The sequence below is a fragment of the Thunnus thynnus genome, chromosome 18, assembly GCF_963924715.1.
Source record: "Thunnus thynnus chromosome 18, fThuThy2.1, whole genome shotgun sequence".
Taxonomy (NCBI): Eukaryota; Metazoa; Chordata; class Actinopteri; order Scombriformes; family Scombridae; genus Thunnus; species Thunnus thynnus.
The window spans coordinates 4625210-4647128 of NC_089534.1; the positions used below are offsets into that span (position 1 = coordinate 4625210).

Sequence of the window (21919 nt, forward strand, 5' to 3'; positions counted from 1 at the left end):
CAAGGTTTAAAGTCCTCTTTGGATTGGCAGATATTTAGACCGTTGAGAAATGAATGTGTCAGGACAGACAGAAATGCTGAGTCATGTTATTTTGTTGATACCCTGTCCGATTGTAGTGGTAATCCAGCAAAATTTTGGAAAATAATTAAGTCACTAAATCATGGTCGTACTCCCTACCCAAGCATCTTTCTCTAGATTCTGTCCTTGTCTCAGAAAAAAAACAACTTTGTGACATTTTAATAGTCATTTTATTTCTTCTGGTCACCTGTTTGAAAATCCAAATCTATCTACAATTGCTTCACTCAAGGATGGAAGCAGTTGTGACAGAAATAGTCCTTTTGTGCTCTGTTAAGGAGGTATTCGATGCCTTGGCCTCAACAGACCCAAAAAGGTACTGGAGCAGACCTTTTCAATACAAGACTCTTACTACTGGCTGCACCTATTATAGCTCATCCTTTAACACACATTTTTAATCTAGATAACTACCACACGATCTCCAAACTGTTGTGTTTAACCAAAATCTTAGAAAAAGCTCATCAATAATCAAATGTGTCACTTTCTATCTGAGCGTTCTGAGTGTTGTATTGCCCTGTTCATTGATTAATCTAAAGCATTTGACACAGTGGATCATACTCTTCTTTTGGATAGACTTAGATCAATTGGTTTTGAGGCAAATGCATGTAACTGGTTTCACAGTTATCTTACTGGCAGAACTCAAACAATAGTTGTGGACGGTCATGAATCTGGTTTCCTTGAAGTTACAAAAGGGGTGCCACAGGGCTCGATACTAGGTCCTATCCTGTTTACATTGTATATAAATGACCTGGGCTCATTGGTTATTAACAGCTTTATTCATTATTATACTGATGACACTGTAATTTACTCATCAGCACCCTCTATTGACAAAGCATGGCCTTGATTAAACTTAAGCTTTAACTAAATCCATATACGACTAAATACATGTCCTTCATCAGATCCCAAATAAGAAATCTTCTAAGTACAATATCTGTTTAATTTCTTACTGTAAACTTACTGTTTAAATTGAAAAAGACCCATGTTATAAGTACCTGGGTATCAGATTAGATAAAAAAAATATCTTTAAAAACTCTATCTTTAAAAGCTTAAGTTTAAATTAGGTTTCTTTTATATAAATAAGAAGAGCCTCTCTTTTAGCATTAGGTTGCAGATTATACAGGCAACATTTTCATCAGCGCTTGACTATGCAGATGTAATTAACATGCATAATTCTGCCCATAACCTCAAACCCCTTGATGCTGTGTATCACACTTCTCTTAGATTTATTACTGGTGACAGTTTTAGAGCCCATCATTGTATCCTGTATGAGAAGGTCGGGTGGACATCACCAACCACTGGAAGGGAACAACGCTGTCTCTTTTTTAGTTTTAAAGATGAGATTCTCATAATCACGAGGTTCTGATCTCATTATTATGAGATCTTTTATCATAATTATGATTTTTTTTCGCTGATGAATGCAATGCACTTCTATAGTAGTGTCTATCTATCTATCTATCTATCTGCACATGAGATTTGTTGACAATAAGAAAAATATAGAAAATCCTTTCATCCTTACACAAAGTCCTCCTTCCGGTTTCCTTTGACCTCTTTGTTCTTATGACAGCAATCAGACGACGTCTCCAAACTCAGCTGCTTCAGTCTTACGGATCCTTCGTTCCATCCTCTTCATCTGCGGTCACCGGGTCAGTCGTCAATCTGTTCTTGTTTTGCTTGATTGGTTGACTATGACGTTGGTATAATGTTACCGGTTTTGTACCTCAATATACGTCTAACTGTTTAATAAAGTTTGTGATATATAACCCAGTGTGAAGTCCTAAATATACAACTGGATGTGCATACAACTGCCCTTTTGTGCCAGTAATGTATCTATTTCACACCCATCAGTCTTCAGATATTTATTTCATACACTGAATAACTTCGTTTGTTGTTTGTTTTGTGGTTTCTTTTCTCTTCTCACTTATATATTTTTTTATTGTTTTGTACAATTTTCTAGCTACAGATTAGTTGTTTGTTCATACAGCAAAAATCTATAAAAATATAAATCACAACTTATGACGACAGTGTTTCAGACTGAAATATGAGCATTTTCAGTCTTTAATTCCATCACGAGAACGAGATTGGAAACTCTCTATATACAGCCCATATGGGCAGATTCAACGCTTAAGGTTAATAGTGTTTACATAGTAATGTGTACTGGTTTACAGCCTGTTCGTCAGACTGGGAGCACACATCTCCCAGTTTAATTTTGCGACAGATGATCTGGATTTTCTGGATTTAGATCCAGATTTCACTGTAACAAACTTTATTTATATGTAGTTTGAAAAACAATATTCCCAAAGCAATTAAGTGTGTGAAACAATGTACTTTAGTGGTCTAATATTAATGAAAAAGATCTGTATGTTTGCCTGCCTTCAGATTATGCTGGAAACAGAAGAACAATGTACAAGAATAAAGCAACCGAACATTGATGACGAGTTAATTTAAACATATTGAATTTAAAGTTTTTCAGTATTAAAAATATAAAGTAATTTGATTGACAACAATGTGTGAAACAATATACAATCAGCAGTCAAACAGATCCTTAAATAAACCCCAAATCCTTGTATGTGTGTGTGTGTTTTCTTTGTCTGAGCTCAAATAACAACCTGGAGCTTCTCCTGCTGGACAACGGAGGGTATTACATCACATGACACACCAGTGGATCTCTTTCTGCGTTGCATAATCAAATTAAAACAAATATTTTCTCTTATCTGCTTCTTTCCTTCTCACATTGTTCCTCTCCTTCTTCCTGGAACTTTCTACCCTCCCTGTCCACTTCCTCGTATCCTTCCTCATCTCTTCAATTTTAATTTCCCTCTTTGTCTCCCTACTCTTCCTCGCCTGCTCTCCTTCTCTTTTATGCTTTCACTTGCTTCCTTCATTTTTTTTTAAACTCTTCTCTTTATCTGTAGAAAGAAGAGAAAAACGTTGCTCCTGATAACCTCATACATCAACTTTGATTTCATGCCGCATGACAAAATACAAAACAAGCAGTTGAAGCAGAAACATAAAACTTTATTAAGAGAAGCGACACAAATTATAATTAACATTCAACAGAAAACCTGACAATCAAACACACATCCATCCACCATCCAGTTTTCGCTTGGTCACAGACTTGTTGACAAACCAGTGTGCACATGAACAGTCCTGCAGCAGATCTCTTTAATTGCAATCGTCTTCTCGCCGCTGCTGCTGCTGCTGCTGCTGCTGCTGTAAAGGCTTCGCTGCTCCTTCTCTTGACAGCCTGTCGGCCTCCTCGTTGCCTCTGTAGCCGGCGTGACCTGGAATATGTAACTGGAGGAGGAGGAGGAGGAAGGAGAGGAAGGGGAAGAGGGAGAGGGAGTAAGAGAGGAAGGGAGAATATCATTTTTCTGACCTGCGAAGTCATCTCTTCCAGACTCACAGATGGTGTTTTCAACTCTAGTTAACATTTCTAAATCTGCTCTGTTTCCTCATTTTAACACTAATTAGTTTGATTGGTTTGTTTTGGTCACAGGTCAGATTTAACGCTGCGTTCATGTCAAATATGTTACTGTAATTGTGAGTTTCAGACTTGTAAATAATGTTTATGTCAACATTCAAGTTGTATTTACAACAGGAAACTCTGATTTTTGTGAAATTCAATGGAAATGACCAGACTTATAATAATATTAATAATACAATTCAACAAACTAAAATCAAAAAAGGCAAAAAATACCAGATGAAACATAAATCAACCTGTTTGATTCAGTTCATTTCTTTGGCCAAGTAGCTCCAAGCAGAGACTTAGTTTGTCTCAGTGGTGATTCGGGTAAAAGAAGAGAAAAATTTCCTTTTCATACGGACCTCAAAGATAAGATTAATGATTCTATAAACGCAACATTCCTCCGTTTGTGAATATTTTTAAAAGCCACAATGACCTCACTTCCTCCCCTGATATCAGACAGAAGTGTCGACTTGTTACACTCTGTTTCCATCTTCACTCTAACTCATCCCCGTAGGGGGAGGAGGGGTGTTCGATTCAATCACCATTAAACAATCCGGCTGGAGTGAAGACATAGTGGGTGACATACTGAGAGTTTTCAACATGGAGGCCGGGTCACAGACTTTCTCATATTACAGCTAAACAGTTAACAAAATGATGTGATAAATCGACAGTAACAGAATCTTGACTAGTTTTACTCCTCCTCGGTTCTGACACACAGCTTGACAACAGCATTAGACTCGTCCGTGGCGCTAATTGGCTGATCGTTAATCCCCCTGCAGCGCTCACTGGATCGATCACTTTTTCAACAGAAGAGAAACATCTGTTTCATGTCATGATGTCAGACCAGAATCAGTCAGCTCGGTGGAGCGGGCAGATTCATAGGTCTGAACTCAGGTAACTTAACTTCCCACTGCTGTGTTATAACCTCGTTCTGGACTTGATGTGCCTCTAGCGCCCCTCGTGGACGTGTTTAACCAAAAACGTCCTGACAGCAGAGGGCAGTAGACTGCAAAAAACAAATCCTACAGCAAAGAAGGTACTAAACATGTAGGATGAAGTATGTTAAACTGCAGTCTAAGTTAGTGAGCTGTGTGCAGCAAATCTTTATAGCTTTGCATTTCTATTTTACTGAATGTACTGTGTTTATTCATCATGTGTGTTGATACTGTGTTCTTGGTGTTTGTCCTCATCAACTGTCTCATATAGTTTAACACTCTGTGGTGAAGCCAAAGACAGTGAAGTTCCTGATTAACGAACTACAGAACAGAACAAGATTTTCTGTTTCTTGTAAAGGAGTAAAATCACTCATCTAACAGTTTCTTTGGCTCTTGAACCTCTTTAGTGATCTAATATTGATGAAGAAGATCTGAGAATAAGAAAACCAAATACTCAAGACGACTTATTGAATTTAATTTTTGTCTGTCAGTATTTAAAAAGCTGGTTTTCTGAGTTTAGGTGGATAATATATATATATATATATATATATATATATATATATATATGCTTAAATATTTAAAGGGGTGATGCAAAAGTTAGGAAGTAAGTAGTTGGTTTGTTTTACAGGACGGCCCCCCTCACTGCTGACTCTTAAGTGTGTCTAAAACAAAACATAATAATAATAATAATAATAATGTAATAATAATAATAATAATAATAATAATAACAATAATAATAACAATAACATGACAGTAATGTGTCAGAGGCTGATATTCACCCAGACCACCTCCACCTCTGCGTTCAGTCTGTCCAGCTTCACAAAGTCTTCTTTGTTGGTGATCTGACCTCCGGACTTCAGCCTCCAGCCGTTCAGCTTCCAGTTTTTCACCCAGCTGGTGACACCTGCAGGAAACACACACACATATCAGATCACGGTCACTTTTGGGGACATTACATAGACTAAGCTTTGGCTTTTGTCCCCAATTGGACAAACCGTCCCCAATTAACTGGTCTTAAGTCTGAAATTTGTCCCCAAAAGTAGCCTATGATAGACCACACGCACACACTTCAAACCTTCAAACTATCAAGGTCTAAACCTGGACCTGTTGGAGGTCTAAGCAGGTTTTACAGTTTATTTTTTGTGACTCACCATTGATGGTGAACTTGCTGTCTGTGTAGAGAACCAACTTCTTTATGTTCTTCTCTTTGGCTTGTTCCAGCGCTCTGCAGGCTGCCTGGTTCGTTCACACACACACACACACACACACACACAGAAGACAGTTAGTTTACATGGTTAAAACTATCAACACAAAATCATATCTGTGTAGGGCTTTTCTAAGACTTTGAGGCCAAATTTTACAGGAAGGTTTCACTCACAATTTTTTAATCTTTAGACCCAGAGAGCCTACAGTATGTTGTATGTTTACAGGGTCCAACACAAACTGTTCTCATACTCTGCTCTGCAAACGTTTCATTGTGAAAGTAGTTTTCTTTAAGCGGTCTGTGACAAATGGAAATATGACTTCTTCTTTGTGCAGAGCATCATACAGGTTAAGTTGATTTTATTCCTCTCTGCAGGTCAGTTTGACACGTCAGCATAAAGTGAGTTTGGTTTATGGAGAACAGGAAAAGAGCAGCAGGTCAGAGTCAAAGCTTTGGTTTAGTATGAAGAGAAGCATCAGACGTCTGCCTCTGATCAAACCAGCTAATTCTAACAAATACATTAAGCCTGATATTTGTAAAAAGTGTGTTTTACTTAGAATAAAAACATGAATAGGAATAGCCAGATTGGAGAAGTGACTTCACTGAGCGCTTAAAAGTTTCTTTTTTGAAGTTCTTCAGTCACGCTGAGATTCAATAAGAGATACTTGCCTGTATCTCTGCGCGCTGGTTGGTTTGTCGTCCCTGCAGCCGCTCGCCAACATTTCTGCAGGAAAGCAGCAACACATGTGACAAATTAAATGAAATTTATTGAAGAGCCCGACTGATATATCAGTCAGCTGATATTTGCCTGTCACAGATATATCAGCACACATGTTGTCTGATATGCGCCAATCTGTGTGTGTGTTTGGATCTGTGTGTTTTTTATTTATGTTGTTCTTTATTTTACATGTGTTTGTCACAAGTGTTTGATAATCACATCTGAGGGATCATCAGCAAAAAATGTGTGTTTATGTATATATCAGATTGTCAGCCAATATATCAGTATCAGAATTTTTTTACTTCCTAATATCTGTTTCAGCCCCAAAAATCCAGTATCGGTCGGGCTCTAGTTTATTGATCTCATTTTTTTTATTATATAGATATTTAATATGTGAGCCAACAATTCACTTACAGTCTAAAAGGTGTGTGTCTACAGTGTGTGTGTGTGTGTGTGTTTTCTTACAGCGGGTGGTTGTGGCCCCAGTACACTCCGATGCCGGCTTTAGCGCTGTTCTTTCCGTTGGACAAACAGCAGCCGTCGGTGTAAACGACCACAGCGTCACCTGGACGGACGGAGAACTGTTTTATTCAATGTCTCTATTTTCTCCACTTGAGACCACAGTATGTGTCAACTAGCAGCTAACAAACCTGTTTACAGATTATATACCAATATTTTATCATAAATGCCTAAAGAAATTTAAAAAAGCTCCACATCAAAATGTATATTCAGATGTTTGACCATCTCACCCATGTATGTAAATCCGTCTTTGCTTTCTGTAGTCGAGCTTTCTGACAGTTTGACTCGTTTGGGTTGGGTCTCCGCTTCGTCGTCCGAGTGACGTCTCTTCTTACCAAGAGGGATGTACATCAGAGGCTCCGGGCCTCTTTTAGGAAGCAGATTGACGTCCGACTCTACACTCTGAGATACTGAAAGACAAAAACACAAGTTGATATTTTTTGTAATATGCTGTTTTATATTTTCTATCCATTTTATTTAGTAAATATAGATCATTTACTATGTATCAGGGTGCTGCATGGATATCTCCCAGAACTTGGATGTTTCAGTCACAGATATACTCATACAATTTGTTACAGGAAGAATATTGACAATACAAACTTATCGAACGGTAGGAAATCTTCTTAGCAGCCTGTAAGCTGGAAAGTGCAGCTGTGCCATCATATTTTTTCTTCCATTGTTTATACTGTTACTTTAAACCAACCTTACATCACTTTTTCCTGCTTAAAAAGGTCTCTGAGAAGATTTTCTATCATCCAGTGACTTTAAATTATCGACATTCTTCCTGTAACAAATATTAAAGAGCAGATATGTGCCCATTGATTAAGGCTTAAACGATTATTAAAGCATTTTGGACTAACTTACCTTTCTTCACGTCTGGAACTGCAGATGGTTCGACTCCTCTGACGAAGGCCCAGGCATCTTTCTCTGATGCAAACTTCTTGAAAGAGGCAGATGGGAATTTGTCCACCTGCTTCTTACACTCATCCCTAAATGACAGTGAAAAACACTAATTAAACAGCCCTTGATTCAATTAGCCAACTAATCGTTGCAGCTGTACCTCTCAGCAACGCCCTCTACTATGTACTTTAACTGGAAAAAACATACAATATTATTAAAATTTGCAGGTGCTGATGTGTTGCTTTTATGCCGAATTACAGAGTGGATTGTTATAGTTAAAAAAAGCTCTTAAAGGATCTTTTAGCTGGCGTGTTTATCTGCCGAACACCGAAGAGACTTTAAATTAACACATATCTGAATGGACTCTGGCATGTGTCTCCTCGCACTAAAGAGGGATCGATGACTTCGATTTCCTTACAGGTAAAGGTGCTGACATTAAGGTGTGAACAGGCTCACCAGGAATAGTAGACCCCCGGTTTGACTCCTTTCCTCACTGCGTAGTAAGACTTCGCCATGTCGTCGGCGGCGCTGCAAACAGTCCTGCTTAACCTTACAGCCCTCAAAAGACTGGTCAGTCTCAACATCACTGTCAGCCGAGAAACTGTCGTGAAACAGGGGCGGCTTTCATCGTGATGTTCGCTCAGACACAATAAAAATCGCGTTTAATCTGTCTCATAAACGCGTGTTTGCTATGAAATCCTACAAACTGTCAGTAAGAGATGCCAAAACACGCTGTTACTAACGTTAGCTTCTCCTGAACCTCTAAAGAAAGACAAAATGCACTCCTGATAAATATGACAACAGAAAAAACTCTATTTCAATCTTCAAAATCCGGAATTTTGCGTTTGTTTTACTCCTTAAAAGTGCTCAAACAAACACAGAAGGCGAGAAGTGACACCGGCACTGCTAGCTAACGTCTTTCCGTGTTGACACGCAACTCTTCTTCTACTGTGACTTTTGGTGTTTACGGCAGTTGGCATCCATGATGTCGCATTCTTCTTCTTCTTCCTGCTCCTCCGCTTGTACTTTTTCTTCTTCTTTGGTTTTACTGGCGGACTACAATATAAATCAACGTTTAAGGAAGCCGCCACCTGCTATATCGGAAATGTAACACCATGACTTAAAACAATGAAAACTAACTAACAAACGAAAAAAACTGACTTTATCACTTTTTACATTTATTAATTACATATCTAAAACGCTCTCTCCGTGTTAATCTCGGATCAAAATACACACCCAAAAGACGAAAACTCTCAATTTATTTCCGTACAGTTTCAAAGAACCTTCCCTGAGTTTCTGTCTTTAACTTTAACTCCCCATGTCGTTTTCCACTTTTCAACTAGATTAATTCCATCTTGCAATTTCTTTACTATGTGTTCAACATTTCTCCCTCTTTTTCCACAAAGCCCCGTCATCTGCAAACATCATATTGGCCTGATTACTCTTGACCCTATCTTCACCTGAATAGTTCTTCCATCTAAAAAATTCCATAACCCAATTAAACATTTCTTTTCAACTCCCATTAAGTGGAGTTTGATTAGAATCCCTTCTTTCTGTAACATATCATAGGCTTTCTCAACATCAAAAAACACTGCAACCACTGTCTTTTTATTTACTTGAGATTTCCTTATTTCGTCCTCTAAACACAACACTGGATCCAGTATAGTATACGTGTAGCCATTATACTTCTTTTTTTCCCAGAAGTATATTAATTTCTCATTTATCACATGTTCCATTCATTTACAGATGTGTGATGTCAAGGCCATTGGTCTGTTTCCAGGCCTGCTGACATCTTTTCCAGGTTTCCTTACTGGAATAATTATCGCCTCCTTCCAGCTCCCTGCATTCTTCCCTCTTCCCACACTTTATTTTACAGCAGCAATAATTTCTCCAGACCTCCTACACTTAGTTGATTTAACATGCTATAACTTATTTCATTGTTATCAGGTGCAGTCTTTCCTGTTTTATTTAGTGCCTTTCTTAATTCTATCATGCTGGAAGGGACATTTTGCTCATAAAGCCTCCGTGTTTTCAGATTTTGTTTTCTCTCTGCCTTTTCTTTCTTCTCCAGACAAATTATTCCATTAACGCTGCCTTTTCCTTATTTGTTACTGCAGTCTCATTTCCATCAGTCAGAACCAGTAACTCCACTCCCTCCTGTCCCCTCCCGTCTCTTTTATCATCCCCCGTAGCTCTCCTACCTGAGTCATGTTTCTGATTGTATCACAGTACTTTCTCCACTGCATCCTTTTTGTCTGTCTTATTGTCCTCCTTGTACTGTCTGGGTCTGCTTGTACTGAATCATATGTTGAAAATTATGAGGTTTTGAATCAGATGCCTCATATTTCTGACAGTGTATCATAACACGCTCTTCTGTTTCTTCTTCTCCACCATATTTACATCCGCCTGTATTATGTTTTCCTGTTTTGAATAGTGTACTGTTTAGTCCAGTGTGTCCAAATCTATTATATTATATTGTTATATTATACTACATTACATTATTGTCTCATCTTTCCTTCCTGCACAGCTCATTTCTCTGACTTTCCTTTGAACTCTGTAACACCTTCATCCTTTCCTCTCTTCCTCCCACTGCTTTTTGTCACCTTTCCTTCAATCTCTGCTTAATATAATGCTTTTGATTTCTGTCCTGCTGAAGCAAATTGCCAAATCAATGTGATTATTTTTTGTGGCCTCCTTTGCAACCCTATCTGCCATTTCATTTTCTTTGATACCAATATGTTCCGGTACTCATAGAAATATTATTGTAAGACCCATCATTTGAGTTCTGTATAATTTTTGTTGTAATTCTATCAAAAATGTCTATAATGTAATCCTTGTATCCCTGTATCCTCTAACCACTGCATTACTAACAATATTTCAAACATTTCTTCTGTGTAAACTGATAATCTCACACAACTCTCGCGATAATAAAGTGCATTTTATTTAAAATCAAAAAGGACTTAATACAAAGGTGTTTTTTTAAAAACTTTTTTGTATCACAGTTGTTGTTTTACTTCTTTGTTCTAAATAAAGTTTTGGAAAAAAAACTCTCGCGATGACAACATGAGTCGCTCGCGGTCGTTCGCATTGGATTCATTCAACTCTCGCGTTGACACGATGACTCGCTCGCATTGGATTAATTCAACTCTCGCGATGTTCTGGCCTCTTCCTTGGCCGTCGTTGACAGAGGTTAGTCGTGGGATTTTTCACCGGATTCACATTTCTGCTCTAAAATGTGCTTTAATGTTGTTTAATTGTTACGTTTTCGCCCCAAAGTGTTTCTAAAGTCTATGATGCTTTAGATTATGTAGTTTTGGGAGGCGGATGGCCGTTTTATATCACTAAATAAAGCGTAGTAGAGATGCTCCGGTGAGCGGTTGTAATGGGCAGCAGTTAGCAGGCCGTGCATGTGTTCAGACAGCAGACTGAATGTATTAAACTCTGCCTATGAGTCGTTTTATGTGAAATAAAACTAATTACCGTCGTTAGATATTTCTTACTTCACAGCAGAGATACTGATAGCAGGCTAGCTTATATTAGCCGGCTAACCTAGCTTAAACTGACTATCTGACATGCTGTTCTTCTTTAGCATCAGAGAGCTGAATTTGTCTCTTTTGTTCCTTTAAATTTAATATACAGCTTCTACTAAGAGGTTCTATTTCTTGTTTCTGTTACCCTGCTGCTCCCAGTTAGCACTTGGCCGGTTTATCTTGCGGTACATGCAGGTTTGCCGGAGCTTCAGTAGGATCCATGTTACTGTAGTGAACACTAAGATAGCACGCTGTGTGAGTGTGTCTCCTATGTGTGTATATATAATAACTTATATGTAACCCACATGTCTGTATTTCCATCCACAGAGACAAAGGCCATGTTCAGTACCAGCGCCAAAATAGTGAAGCCTAATGGCGAGAAGCCAGACGAGTTCGAGTCTGGGATCTCTCAGGTAAGAGGACCAACAGATAAATTAGCAATTGATGTGTTTACTTTATTGCAGTGACTGATAAGATGATGCTTGTGTGGCGAGCGAACAATACTAAAATGATCATCTATCATGGTATGCTTAGAAACGAGAGGTTTGACAGAAATCATTGACTTGTACTATAATGCAGTGTGTTTATACACACTTCAGTAAGAAAGCTAATTTAACTGTTGTGAACGAGAAACCTGCTTCTTATAATCAGAGTTTGGGGATTAAAGAAACCTAGTTTCGACAGGTAGATTTTACGCTCTGGTGAACACTGATTTCTCTGACATGCATGTATTCACGTAACCAGGTTTCTAATCTACTTTTTTACAAGTAAGCATGTGCACTATAAGACTGCAGACAGAGAACGCACGGTGCCGAGTGGCCGGATGAAAGGAGAGATCATTACACAGAGCGAAGCATCCTCGTATCTGATATAATTACATCCAAAGTCTGACTGAAAATAAAATAAAGCAGCCTGTAGATGTCTGAATGAGTCAGTTTCCACCACCTGAACATTAGACTGTTAGAGGACGAGCTCCGTCTGTGCTGACCGGCTGCTCCGACACACAAAATAAATCTGGGCTTCTATCACTAATAGTTAAAATCAGTGAACCATGTTTCCAAAATAAGGTTGGCAGGAGGAGAGAAATCTGGCTACTGATCTGCTGCATGTAAACGCAGTGATTGTGATTCTGCTGTCCAGACATCACCTAGAAATATCCTTAAATAAGTTGTATTTGCTTAGTTTGAGTGTGAATTAAAACCCAATAATTGGTGATCTCATAGTGTCTGTAGAAAGGCTTTAAAGTGGAACGTTGTTGGTTAACTTTGTGATATTTCTATGGATATAACTGTGACATCTGTGTAGTAAGATGTCTGTCGATAACAAACTAAATCCACTGAATTTACAGACAAATCTTGACGCTGTTTCAGGCGTGAATCAGCTTCTGTTAGACAGTTCAGACCCAGAAATATGAACAGATATGAGTGGAATTTGGCATTTACCTCCTCGCACTCAAGAAAATGCTTCTAGTGGGATCAGTGGCTTTGGTTTCCTTTTTTAAAACAAATGTGCTGACATTAAGATGTAAACAGTCTCATCAGGAGCTGTAGAGTCCTGGTTTGATTCAGTCTAAATATGTCTGGTTAGAATACAGTTAACACTCAGTTTATTCACTGCCTGTGTAAATGTTGTCTGAGTTTCTCTTTAACTGTAAAATTGCGTAAACTCACTGTGACTTGTGTCCCTGCAGGCTCTGCTCGAGCTGGAGATGAACTCTGACTTGAAGGCTCAGCTGAGAGAGCTGAACATCACTGCAGCAAAGGTACGAAGCGTCGCTGAAGCATCTTTTTATCTGAATGTGTTGAATTGAAAACGTGATCCGACGTGGACATCCAGGAGTCGCCTCTCCTGGCTCTGTCCTGGTGGCGTATGGGAGCGTAGCCCTGAGCCGAGACGTACAGTCCCGTTCCACAATGTCGGAGACAAAGCTCTGTCCCCGGCTGCTGGCCGGTGAGGACGAGCGTCCTGCATATTCCTACAACTTCCCAGAGTCCTCTGGGGCCGTTACTGGGGAGCTAAACCATGCAGTGCACATTCTGTATCATCAGGGTTTGACAGAAACTGATGTATGCTGTAATGTTTTTCACTTTCACAGTAGCTTTTGGATCCTAAAATCCACCAAAACTATACAATTTAAGACTTTTAAAAGCATGTTTGTAAGTAAGGGTGTTATGCAGTGTTGTATTAAGTCTGTTTCTTTGCTTTGTTTCAGGAAATCGAGGTTGGTGGCAGCAGGAAAGCCATCATCATCTTCGTTCCTGTTCCTCAGCTGAAGTCCTTCCAGAAGATCCAGGTGCGACTGGTGAGGGAGCTGGAGAAGAAGTTCAGCGGAAAGCACGTGGTCTTCATTGCACAGGTGAGGATAAAGATGTCCTCCTCAGACTGAAGCAGAGACATGTGGAGGAGCTCTTTACCCTCAGATTGATACTGCAGGGCTGTTTAACAGTCTGAATGTCTTTTTATGGACAAGCTGAAAGCTGATGTCCTGCAGGCTTCAAGAGGAGAATATAAAGTACAGGAGATTCAGCTGCTTTTACAACAGGAGTGAAAGCTGTGTCTGCATCCACAGCTGTGAGACAGATTAGCTTGTTGTGCTAAGTGACCAGGGAATGTGTCATGTAGCTGAGGGCAAAGAGCACAGGACAGGTTCACATGTTTTTCAAGTGTCTTAAAGCAACAGTCAGGTGTCCATATGAGCAGTGAAAGAGGTTTTCCTCGCTGTAATCATTCCTCCTGTTCATACTGGATATTAAAAGATCAAATGTACTTTCAATGTAAGTGACGGAGGCCAAAATCCACAGTGTGTCTACACAGTCATTTAAAAGTTGATGTGAAGCTTATATGAGGCTTCATCAGTCTGAGTTAGTTATATCAAGTGGATATCTGACACATTTACAGTCTTTTTAGCATCAAATTCCCTCTTTGTGTTTCCTCAGACAGTGTTTCCCTGTTGAGCTGCAGGTGGAAGTATAGTAACAAAAAGAGGGACTTTGGCACTAAAAAGACTGTAACGTTGAAAGATATCTACTTGATTTGACTCATCTGGACGCTGAAGCTTCATATTAGCTTCAGATAAACTTTTAAGTACATTTTTCCATTGTAAGGTCATTATGAAGGGATCTTCTAATGGTCAGCATGAACAGGAGGAATGATTACAGCAAGTAGGACGAGCAGATGAGCTGTGAGATGTTTGTTTTGTCTGTCGTGTGTGTGTTCTGGTCCGACGTGGACATCCAGGAGTCGCCTCTCCTGGCTCTGTCCTGGTGGCGTATGGGAGCGTAGCCCTGAGCCGAGACGTACAGTCCCGTTCCACAATGTCGGAGACAAAGCTCTGTCCCCGGCTGCTGGCCGGTGAGGACGAGCGTCCTGCATATTCCTACAACTTCCCAGAGTCCTCTGGGGCCGTTACTGGGGAGCTAAACCATGCAGTGCACATTCTGTATCATCAGGGTTTGACAGATATTGATCACTTTGTTGAAATTCAGAAGTCAAACTTAAGTTGTTGTAATTGAAAATTGTCACCATCCTCTCTGGAGAATTATTGTTTTTAAATGAAGCTCTGAAGTTTTCCAGTAAAACCAGCTGCAACATAAACATGTGCAGGTTTTATCCAGCAGTGACCCAGAATATCAGTCTGACCCTGATCCATTATGTTGATGTTGTGTCTGTGTTGTCAGTTGTTTGTGAATCCTGATCAGAGTTTAATCAGATGTTGTTGTTGACTTTCAGAGGAGAATTCTTCCCAAACCCACCAGGAAAAGCCGCACAAAGAATAAGCAGAAGCGTCCCAGGAGGTGAGTGTCGGGTTTTAGTTTCATATTAGAGGCTCACAGTGTTTGTTCCTTTACGTAAAGAAGAATATAAAACTTTTCTTTAGTCTTCATCATGTGCTGCATATTTCTGAGCTCATTAGATTGTTCAAGATGAGTGAAATGAACGTAGTTTGACACAAGATCATATAAATGATTCATGATGATTAGAGCTGCAGTGATTAACAGATTAGTTGATCAATGGAAAAGTAATCTCCAACTACTGAGATAATCAATAACTCGTCTTAAGTCATTATTTTTGTAAGAAAAAGTCCAAATTCTGGTTCCAGCTTCTTAAATGTGAATATTTTCTGCTTTCTTTAATCCTCTGACAGTAAACTGAATATGTTTGTATTGTGGACAAAACAAGACATTTAGGTTGCTACGACTAATCGATTAATCAAGAAAATAAACGGATGAATCAATAATGAATATATTTGTTAGTTTACTGTTGATACTTTAAATGTCTCTGGTTGTTTTAGGTCGTTGTGTGTGTTCATAAATAAGTTGAGTTAGTTTGATTTGTGGAGATTTAATAACTTTAATGATCAGTAATTAAATCAATGTGTTTGTCTCAAATATTTGTAAAATCTTAAAGCACCAAAATCACCCAAAACATTCATGTTAATAGATCATCAATCAAATATTTATCTTACCTGTCAGACACTTAAAAAGGTTTTTTCTGCTGTTTTGGAAAAGTCTTAATCCATCAGTCAGTCTGTTAAGGTCTAATATAATTTATCTTCATCTTAATCCCAGTGCTTTCTTGGTACCAGTGTTAAAGCTTAGAATAAATCACTGGACAGGAAATAGTTTTGATGTTTCGTATAAAGTATAAACCCAGTCTTGATCCGACGTGGACATCCAGGAGTCGCCTCTCCTGGCTCTGTCCTGGTGGCGTATGGGAGCGTAGCCCTGAGCCGAGACGTACAGTCCCGTTCCACAATGTCGGAGACAAAGCTCTGTCCCCGGCTGCTGGCCGGCGAGGACGAGCGTCCTGCATATTCCTACAACTTCCCAGAGTCCTCTGGGGCCGTTACTGGGGAGCTAAACCATGCAGTGCACATTCTGTAACTGAAGACTTAACGTGACTCTGAAATGAAGACGTGTTTTCATTTTCATCATTGATTGATGTTCAGATTATTTTTTCATTAATCGATGAGTCGTTTTGGTCCATAAAACATCAAAACAGTGAAAAATGTCAATGATGTCATCAAATGTCTTTTGTCTGAACAAACAGTCCAAAACCCAGAGATCACATTTTCTGTAAGACGAAGAAAAGCAGTAAATATTTAAATTTGAGAATCTGAAACATTTGTTTTTGCTTTAAAAAAATGACTTAAACTATAAATCAATTATCAAAATAGTAACTGATTAATTTTGAATCGACTAATTGTTGCAGCTCTACTTTATTTCCACTGGCATCATTAAATATAAAACATTGTAAATATTCAGCTTTTTGATTATTTGACACATTATTTGTGATTCTTCATATTAGAAATATCACTTAATCCAAGTTTGACTCATTTTGCTGCGATCAACAAATGATTTTATCAATCTGACAGTTATTTTCTTGATATATTTGTTTAGTATGTATGAAAGTGGAGATAAAGGCTCATCAGAGCTCAATCAATTAGTTGATTGACAGACAATGAATCTGCAAATATTTTGCTGATCTTTTCGGTCAGGTTTTTTATTTTTAAAGGAAAAATAGTGAATATTTGATGGTTTCAGGTTCTTAAATGTGAGAATTTGCTTCTTTTCCTTACAGTGAATTAAAATATCTTTCAGACAACTCGAGACATTTGAGGTCGTCGGGCTTCAGGAAACTGACGGGCATCTTTCACCGTGTTTTAGATGTTTTTTTAAGACCAATCAATTAAATGGGGAAACAGTAATCCACTGTTTAATTGCTAATGAACCGTAACGCTCGTCACAGTTTTCTGGAGCCCAAAGTGACGTCTTGTAATGAAAATAAGCAAATCCTCACATTTGATAAACTGGAACAAGAGAATACTTGACGTTTTTGTTAAATTACTCAATAATTATCAATATATTTTTAATGTTTGATAAAAAGGACTAATTGTTTCCACTCTGATTATGTGAGGTCGGTGTCGGGCTGTTTTTGAATGTTCAGTATTAACATCGTGTCTTTGTCGGCGTCTCCTCCAGCCGTACTCTGACCGCGGTCCATGACGCCATCCTGGAGGATCTGGTGTTCCCCAGCGAGATCGTGGGTAAGAGGATCAGAGTCAAACTGGACAGCAGCAGGCTCATCAAGGTCCATCTGGACAAGGCTCAGCAGAACAACGTTGAACACAAAGTAAGTTTAAAAACCTGTCAATGTTCAGACAGGAGTAGATGTTAAAACCCCTGATTTATATTAAACCGTCACCAATCAGAAGCCAGTATTCCCACATCTGTGCAGTCATTGGCTGACAGTCTTGATCCGACGTGGACATCCAGGAGTCGCCTCTCCTGGCTCTGTCCTGGTGGCGTATGGGAGCGTAGCCCTGAGCCGAGACGTACAGTCCCGTTCCACAATGTCGGAGACAAAGCTCTGTCCCCGGCTGCTGGCCGGCGAGGACGAGCGTCCTGCATATTCCTACAACTTCCCAGAGTCCTCTGGGGCCGTTACTGGGGAGCTAAACCATGCAGTGCACAACCTGAAGCGTTTACAGTGAATTCAGAAGTAGAATTAACTCAGTTAATCGCTGTAAAAACACTGGAATCAATTACAGATTTAGAACAAATACAACGTCTAAATTGTCATCAGATGGTCTAATTGGTGCTGAAATATGTCCGTTAATAAACAAAGTTAATCATGATAAATTAGTAGAAAATGCCAAACTTGTGCTGCTTGCAGATTCTCAAATGAGAGAATTTTATTGATCTCATTTTATAAATTGGATTCCTTGTTTTTCTTGGTCAATTCCACCAAATATGAATTCTTGTTAATCAGTTATGAAATTGAAACTATTCACCATCTTCTGTTGATCAGTTGAACCTTGTTGTTACTGTTAAATGTGCAAATCAAGCTAAATATTTGTTTGTTGTTTTTCAGGTTGAAACCTTCTCTGGTGTCTACAAGAAGCTCACAGGCAAAGACGTCGTGTTTGAATTCCCAGAATTCCAGCTCTAAATGCAGATGACAAAATAAATTTGTTTACTGTCATTGTTTGGTGTCGTCTCCTCTTTCTTTTTGTTGAATATAATAACTGCACAGAAATAGATCCTGAACTGTGGTTAAAGGCACCGAAGTTACTCAGTAACTCGTGTTGCAGTTTAGGTTTTAATTAGAATAAACTTAATAACTATAATAAACTGAATCATTCATTTGGGCAGCAGACATTTATAAAATATTAACATATATCATCACAACACAATTCCACTGATGTTAATGAAATATTTAATTAGAACAGTCCCACTGTTTTCAAATGTACTTGGGAATAGTAGTAACTTTATTTTACATATTTTTCAAGCATATTCAGCAAACACAATTGGGTTTAAAGTTGTTGAAATCCTTCAAAATCCAAATGTGTATGAACACTTGACAGTCATCCATCAAATACTGAATATTCACTTGTATCATAGTCGATGAAAAATGACAAATCTTCACATCTTAGAAGCTGAAATGTGAATGTTTAGTATTTTTGCTTGAAAACAACATGACCAACAGACAAATACTGATCATTTCAGCTCTAAACAACACTTTATCTTAGCACCTTTATCACAGTACCAGCACCTGCTGTCTGTCCCACTCATCACCACATGATGGCAGTAGCTCCCAGTTCACCGTCACACGAGGAGCAATTTAACCATTTTAGTGTCTCAGTGTGAACAGATAGGTTTCAAACACTAGTGTGCACCAGTGCTTATCGTCCTCCTCAGTGGGAACGTGTCCCGACTCTGAGCTCACAATCTGCTCTCAGCCGCTCAGCTGTTCAGGAAGTTGCAGCTGTTCAGCGCCACCTGCTGCCTGGTTGCGATGACTGATCTCCTCCAGCAGGATCATGTTGGAGAGTCTCCACTTCCTGTATGTGTTTGCCGTGAGAGTCGGGTCGGTCAGGACCTGCTCCATCGCCAGCAGCTCCAATTCTTTGGCCTGAAGGACATGAGAGGGTTGTATATGGTGACTTTATCAGACTGAGAGACCTCACTTAAATTTTACATCCAGACTAATATTTCAAGAGACTTTGTATGAATAATTAAATCAACAGCACAAATTATTAAATCAAGAGTACAGATTATTAAATCAAGAGCATGAATTATTAAATTCAGAGCATTAATTATTCAATTGAGAGTGGAAATAACTAAATAAAAAGAAAGAACTGTTAAATGGAGAGCAAAATTAGTTGTTTTTTTTCTCCATGTAAGCCCTCCTGTAAGATAAGGTCACTGCAGTTAACCTTTTTTTTGCCATATAGCATCTTTTATGTTTGAAATACATGCTCTTAACAAAATAAAGCTATCATAGATTATGTCTGCAGTAAAAAGTACCTTCATTTTCTTCAAATTTGTCATTGAAACCAATCAAAGAAACAAATGGATTTTCTCTAGTTTGAATCAAGAGGTTCAATTGTTTTCATTTACATCATATTAGAAGTCAAAAGGGCATGAAGTGAAATGTACTGAAACTAGCAAAACCTTGTTTAAGTGCATAAAAATATATAGTATAACCTAAAGAAAGAGTTCAGCATTTAGGGAAAATAGTTTAATTAGCTTTCTTTCTGAGAGTTATGAAAAAATCAATATCACTAAAACATCTGTGAGTCAAGTATGAAGCTGGAGCCAGGAGTCAATTAGCTTAGCTTAGCTTAGTTTAGCTTAGCTCAGCTTAGCATAAAGACAGGAAGCAGGGAGAAGGGAAGCAGTCAGTCTACACAGATACACAGTTAAAGCTCACTAATTAACACTTTGTTCATTTGATGAATCTGTACACAAACAGAAATGTAACAACAACAATTTATGGCTTCAGGAGTTAAAGGCTGCAACTATTTCTTGGCTAACAACAGTCGTGTTATTACTTCAGTGAGTCTTGTCCTAACAGTGAGGTACATTTCTGTTTGTGTACATTAAACAAACATGTTAAACAGTGAGCTCTAGAGGTGCAGGTAGAAAGATTTTGGCTAGCTGTTTCCCCCTGCCTCCAATGCTAAGCTAAGCTAAGCTAATCTTGGCTCCAGTTCTGTACTTAATGCACTGATATGAGAGATATCAATCTTCTCATCAAATTCTCAGAAACAAAAGCGAAACAAAGGAAATTCAAAAATGTTGAACTGTTTATTTGGGTATCTAAACATTAAAATTAAGACGACATAAACAACTGAACTTAGTAACAGTATCAATCGGCCTTCAAAAACCCAACTTGGTTGAGCTTCATTAACTGTTAAAGGAAAATATGCTTCAATTAGGCTGCGTTCAGACCAAAACCAGCAATGCTGCACTTCAACGCAGGGTTCTGCGGAGGTGTGGGCGCAATCGTGTGAGGTATCTGATTGTGGCACAAGTAGAAATCCTAACCCAACTTGCAGCCTGATACAATGCCAAGCGAGTGCATGGCGATTTACATCTTTGAACTCCTTCGTGGGAGGGAAAACACGCACATTCACACTGCACCAAATCTGCCAAAAGATGATTGAAATGAATGTAAGGGATCAGCTCTTCCATTTTAGCAAGCTTTTGTAAATTGTTCCACTTGTGTGGAGTGAAAAATATAAAAGCCAATTTTCCAACTTCAGTACTAAACTGAAGTTATTCAAGAGCCAAATAATACTGGGATCTAGTTTAGTGCGACAGTGATCTATAATTGGGAAGACATGAGATATGTGTAGGAAGTTTGCCCACTAGTGTTTTGTAAATAAATAGAAAACAATGTTGTTCCCTTTTTACTGCCAACAATTGCCACCCAACTTTCTCATATAATAAACAATGATGCGTTCTAAAGTTATCTCCAGTTATGAATCTAAGAGCTGAATGATGTACTGAATCTAGAGATTTAAGTGTAGCAGCAGGAGTGTGCATATAAAGTGTGTCGCCATAGTTCAAAACAGATAAAAACGTTGATTGAACAATTTGTTTTCTGCAGTTCTGGGTAAAACAAGTCTTATTTCTGTAAAAGAATGCCAGTTTTGTTTTTTAGTGATTTAGTTAGTTCATTAATATGCTTTTTGAAACACAGCTTATCATCAATCCAGAGATATTTGTAAGAGCATACTAGTTTTTTTTAGAAAACAGCATACATGTAGTTTTATTTGAGTTTAACAGTAATTTAAGATCAAGTTAAGTTTGCTGTACAACACAGAAGTCAAAATGAATATGTTGAACCACTTGAACAGCAGAGGGCGCTGTTGTGTACAGAATGACATCATCTGCATACACATGAACTGTGCTGTTCCTGTGGTTTTCCCCTGATGCTCTATTTCTCCTAAAATAGAGCCCTGTGGTACATCTTTGGTCACATTCATAAAACTTGACTGATAAACATCAGCTACTACAGCTTGTGATCTGTTACTGAGATGACTTGCAACCACTTACATGCCTTAGATAAATCAATGAAAATGGAGACAAAATCCTGCTTGGTATCTAATGGACTGGCAACGTCGTTCAAAACTTTCGATGTAGCCGCTACAGTATTGTGTACAAGTCTAAATCCAAAGATTGTTGAGATAAAAATGCTCTGAACTTATCATTTATTAATTTCTTTAACACTTCAGTTATGCGGTACCCACCTCCTGCATCGTAAATGCACTGCCCCCATTCA

General features: G+C 38.6%; 3 protein-coding genes and 4 non-coding genes across 7 annotated transcripts in view; 5 read left to right on the plus strand and 2 right to left on the minus strand.

Moving 5' to 3' along the window:
- Positions 1–3069: 3069 nt before the first annotated feature.
- Positions 3070–8823, minus strand: rnaseh1 (ribonuclease H1). The gene is made up of 8 exons (XM_067572703.1): positions 8274–8823; positions 7782–7906; positions 7148–7327; positions 6864–6963; positions 6346–6404; positions 5628–5708; positions 5256–5380; positions 3070–3369 (listed from the first exon to the last, which is right to left on the minus strand). Exons 1-8 carry the CDS (start codon positions 8399–8401, stop codon positions 3238–3240), a joined length of 930 nt encoding a protein of 309 aa, XP_067428804.1. The 5' UTR covers positions 8402–8823; the 3' UTR covers positions 3070–3237.
- A 2110-nt stretch (positions 8824–10933) lies between these two features.
- On the plus strand, positions 10934–18331 carry rps7 (ribosomal protein S7). Its single transcript, XM_067572704.1, has 7 exons — positions 10934–11006; positions 11675–11760; positions 13038–13109; positions 13560–13703; positions 15077–15141; positions 17329–17479; positions 18221–18331. The coding sequence occupies exons 2-7, from the start codon at positions 11686–11688 to the stop codon at positions 18296–18298; spliced, it is 585 nt and encodes a 194-aa protein (XP_067428805.1). The 5' UTR covers positions 10934–11006; positions 11675–11685; the 3' UTR covers positions 18299–18331.
- Positions 13167–13384, plus strand: LOC137169971 (small nucleolar RNA SNORA73 family). The gene has a single exon (XR_010924577.1). It is a non-coding gene; the product is annotated as a small nucleolar RNA SNORA73 family (small nucleolar RNA).
- LOC137169972 (small nucleolar RNA SNORA73 family) lies at positions 14568–14785 on the plus strand. Its single transcript, XR_010924578.1, has one exon. It is a non-coding gene; the product is annotated as a small nucleolar RNA SNORA73 family (small nucleolar RNA).
- LOC137169961 (small nucleolar RNA SNORA73 family) lies at positions 16008–16225 on the plus strand. Its single transcript, XR_010924567.1, has one exon. It is a non-coding gene; the product is annotated as a small nucleolar RNA SNORA73 family (small nucleolar RNA).
- On the plus strand, positions 17606–17823 carry LOC137169973 (small nucleolar RNA SNORA73 family). The gene has a single exon (XR_010924579.1). It is a non-coding gene; the product is annotated as a small nucleolar RNA SNORA73 family (small nucleolar RNA).
- Positions 18332–18401: 70 nt separating the features above from the next.
- LOC137169880 (connector enhancer of kinase suppressor of ras 3-like) overlaps positions 18402–21919 on the minus strand; it is a 60367-nt gene continuing 56849 nt past the window's right edge. Inside the window, exon 22 of the mRNA XM_067573289.1 lies at positions 18402–19261. Coding sequence (XP_067429390.1) covers positions 19085–19261 — 177 coding nt within the window. The 3' untranslated portion in view covers positions 18402–19084. The remainder of the gene's footprint in view (positions 19262–21919) is intronic.

Excerpts from the sequence above, each read along its gene's own strand:
- rnaseh1 (XM_067572703.1), bottom strand. The coding sequence starts at position 8,401 with ATGTTGAGACTGACCAGTCTTTTGAGGGCTGTAAGGTTAAGCAGGACT. Across the intron at positions 6,964-7,147 it reads AGACGGATTTACATACATGG|GTGACGCTGTGGTCGTTTAC; the intron begins GTGAGATGGTCA and ends CCGTCCGTCCAG. Across the intron at positions 3,370-5,255 it reads CAGAGGTGGAGGTGGTCTGG|TTACATATTCCAGGTCACGC; the intron begins GTGAATATCAGC and ends CTCCTCCTCCAG.
- rps7 (XM_067572704.1), top strand. The coding sequence starts at position 11,686 with ATGTTCAGTACCAGCGCCAAAATAGTGAAGCCTAATGGCGAGAAGCCA. Across the intron at positions 11,761-13,037 it reads TCGAGTCTGGGATCTCTCAG|GCTCTGCTCGAGCTGGAGAT; the intron begins GTAAGAGGACCA and ends GTGTCCCTGCAG. Across the intron at positions 13,704-15,076 it reads ACGTGGTCTTCATTGCACAG|AGGAGAATTCTTCCCAAACC; the intron begins GTGAGGATAAAG and ends GTTGACTTTCAG.